At 53.5% G+C, this 3,622-nt stretch overlaps 1 protein-coding gene across 1 annotated transcript; it reads right to left on the reverse strand.

Annotated features, from left to right (window-relative positions):
* Positions 1-2,066: 2,066 nt before the first annotated feature.
* LOC103921451 (chemokine-like receptor 1) lies at positions 2,067-3,152 on the reverse strand. The gene has a single exon (XM_009329421.1). It carries the CDS (start codon positions 3,150-3,152, stop codon positions 2,067-2,069), a length of 1,086 nt encoding a protein of 361 aa, XP_009327696.1.
* Between the last annotated feature and the right edge of the window lie 470 nt (positions 3,153-3,622).

The raw sequence follows: 3,622 nt of genomic DNA on the forward strand, positions 1-3,622 counted from the left end.
GCATGGCCCAGCAGACCCATAATTAATCCCTAACATGTTCAAGTGACAGCTCACGCTCGGTAATGTCATCCACGCAGAATGGTGAGGTACGTGTAAATTTGTATGTTCAGGCTGGGAGACAGAGATTTTCCAGCCGTCAGAGCAATGAGGCTCCAAGGCAGGTTTCTGGCAGGATGAATGGGGCAAATGGTAGCTTGGGCCATTTTACAGGCAGTTTGGGCAGGCCAGGAGAGGGAGGTGTGATACAGTCACCTGCGCGTTCAGCTGCCTAGGATGGGCTGGGAACGACAGCACCTCAGCACGGCCGTTCCCTTTTACGTGACCAACGTTTTCTACTCATGAACAGAGGCTGATCGATACTGGGAAGAAAGCCCCCACCGTCTTCATCCTGAGCAGTTTGCAAGTGTGAAACTTGAGCAGACCCAGCTCAGCCACGCTTGCTCTTCCTTCTTTTCCGAACCACTGGTTTTCAAATGCACCAAAAGGTCTGAAACCCACCGATAAGCCAGAACTGCACTCTGGCAATCAGATCCACATGGACGGAGTGCCCCAGGCAAGTCCTCACACCCAGGCCGAGTCCTGTCTGCTTCAGTCATGAGAGTTGCTGCTAATGCCAGTGGTTTGTTTCCAAATTCTGGGTATTTAAATCCTTTTATCTAGTTGTTCTGTTACCAAAGATGAGCGTGCTCAGTCAGGTTCGATCACCAAGTGTTTTATCACACAGGCAACAAAACAGGCTGGGTACTTTTTACATAAGTTTAATGGGGTTTAATATTCATTCACCAACAGTAGAAAATGTCAGATCTCTGCTATTTAAGGGCCAGAAACATGTCAAACACACACACAGACAGACAAGCTTTGCTCAGAAATAGTTATGCTGTACATCAAACCTGAGTAACTGGAGCACAACCAATAATTCGTCCTGCCACACGTCTGGGGAGAGAAAAGATGAGTGTCTTACTGGCTAGTCCAGACCCTACAAAAATACATATAGCCATTTCATTTAACCCTGTTTCTCTAAAAGACGCCTTTGTGAGTGTGCCTCCGGATGGATCCCACTGCACCTTCAAGCTGCTTTTTTTAAAAATTATTTCCTCCTTAAGCTTTAGCAGCCCATGCGTCAGACTGGAATGATACATGGGAAAGGATCTTTGTATTTTCTTCACTGATTTAATTACAAGGGACTTATGGAATAGCTCTCCCCTCCCTCCTCTTCTCCTCTGGACAGCCGAAATGCCGGCGCAGCCGTACACCTCCGGCACAACCGTACACCCCCGGCGCAGCCGTATAGCTCCGGCGCAGCCGTACACCGCCGGCGCAGCTGCACCCGATTTTGCCCCCTGCTGGAACCCCAGCAAAGATGAGCTGCCAGGAAAGTCTGGCAAGGGCAGGGAACAAACTCTCCCCTCGGCTCGCCATGTGCAAATGCACTGCAGGAGGGTGAACCCCACGGAGGTGCAAACAGGACTTGTCCCCGACTGCCTCCCCCGGTCGTGGACAGGGTGACCCCGGGCTGGGCTGGGCGGCAGCGCGGAGAGCACCCGAGGGCTCCCTCCTTGGGAGCCCCAGAGGAGGGGAAAGTAAAGGGAGCTCTGCCAGCAGGGTCACAACCTCGGCGAATTTTGTAAAAGGTTGCCTTTTAAAAACTGGAAGCTGTAACAGATCAGCAGCGCCGAGGCAGCCAAGTCTAACGACTGGCAGCCACCACCCAGGCTGTGGTTGCCCCCTCGGCACGTCCAGAAAGGGAGACATTTCGCCAGGTGTGATGGACCATAGGGGGTGGAAAAGGTACAGGGAAACAGGGCAGCCAAGGAAGCGGCACAAGGAGCAAAATGTACTTGGACCTGCCCACCCTGCTGCAGCTCCAGAGAGTTGTTTAATTTCCATAGTATATGAAGTCATAGTAGGTTTGAGATACCTCCAAAACATCAAACTGCACTTCGTTAGCACGCACAGCCCTTTGCAGCCCCCAGTCCTGCGATTATAGCTCTGAAATGAGGGGAAATTGCAGAGAAGAGAACCGCCCCCTCCCAACGGTGCCGGCAACGCAGGACGCCAGCGCCCGCTCAGACCCTCGGGACCTCCGCTTCCGAAGCGGACCTGGACTTTCGCCTGCTGGTCAGGCTGCCCAGGACCGACTCCTCGCTGAAGGCCCCTTCGAAGGTTGACAGGATGGACTGGCGAAACTTCTCCTTGAAATCCGGCCCCGCAAATACGTACAGGATGGGGTTGATGCAGCTGTTGAAGAAAGCAAGGCTGGAAACCAAGGGGATCCCTATGTAAAGGGCCATTTTCATCTCATGACTGGAAGAGTTTTTGGATATTTCCAGCAAGGAGAAGACGTGATAGGGGAAATAACAGAGGAAAAACGAGACTGTGACAGCAATGATAATTCTGTATGGCTTCGCAGAGTTGGCTAGCTGCCGCCTTTTCAGCTTGACAGCAACGATGCTGTAGCAGATGAGAATCACCGTGAAAGGGATGAGGAACCCCCATAAGAATCGCGTTATGATCATCGCTTTATGCCGCATCCTCCACAGCCTCCGCGTTGCCTCAGACGTGTAGTCGTCAGACAGCGCAAAATTATTATAGCAGCTGGTGATGTTCCTGGAACTGACCACGGTGTCCCGAAAGACGAAGTACGGGGAGCTGAGGAGGAGAGCCAGGACCCACGTGCCCAGCGCGATCCTGGCCGCCAGCTCCGGACTCCTGCGGTTGTGAGACCAGACGGGAAAGGCCACAGAAACGCAGCGGTCCATGCTGATGACCGTCAGGAGGAAGACGCTGGCAAACATGTTGAGGAACGCCATGGTGCTGTTCAGCTTGCACAGGAGCTTCCCGAACGGCCAGTGGAAGCCCAGGGCGGTGTAGGCGATGCTGAGGGGCAGGAAAAAGGTGAAGATGAAGTCAGCGATGGCCAGGTTGAGGAACCAGACGGAGTTCACCGTCTTCTTCATCTTGAAGCCTGCGATCCAGATGACAAGGCCGTTCCCTGTCACCCCCAGCAAACAGGCGATGCTGTACACCACCATGGAGAGGACGTGCATGCTCTTCTGGAGGCCGGAGTAGTAGTCGTGGGCAGTGGCGTTCTCAGACTGCACGGTGGGGGAACTGCCAGAGAAGGGTGAGGGGGAAGAAGAGACGCTCTCCATCACCAGCAAGCCGGAGTCCTGAAATCGTAACAGCACACGCCGCCATTATCTGCGGCTCCTACGGCTCAAAACGGGCGAAAATCTTTGCTAGCAACTGTACACGAAATGTATATGCCAAGCCAGACTGTATAACTTAATATATAATTAATATAAAGTCCTTCTCTATAGCATCTGCACGTCACAGAAACCACCGCGAGCGGAGAAACCGACCCAGGTTTTGGGGCTGGTGTGGGCGCTGTCAGAACACCACCTCCGTAAACGGCCTGCGACAGCAATCCGGCGGGGGCCAGCAGCAGGACCGCGGAAACCCAGACCCCACGGCTGCGACACGTCCTCTTCGGATGGCCAACGACAAATTAAAATAGCAAGACGCATCTAGACCGGTAAAGGTGAAGTTAAAAGGCCGTTCAACACGTGCCTTCCAGGGAGGTGCATTCTAGCAGGCAGAACGGTACCCGAGGGGGACCCTG

Source organism: Pygoscelis adeliae, unplaced genomic scaffold (genome assembly GCF_000699105.1).
Source record: "Pygoscelis adeliae isolate BGI_AS28 unplaced genomic scaffold, ASM69910v1 Scaffold467, whole genome shotgun sequence".
NCBI classification, from domain to species: domain Eukaryota; kingdom Metazoa; phylum Chordata; class Aves; order Sphenisciformes; family Spheniscidae; genus Pygoscelis; species Pygoscelis adeliae.

Bases quoted from the DNA above. Each gene is read 5' to 3' on its own strand.
- LOC103921451 (XM_009329421.1), bottom strand. From the start codon at position 3,152: ATGGAGAGCGTCTCTTCTTCCCCCTCACCCTTCTCTGGCAGTTCCCCC.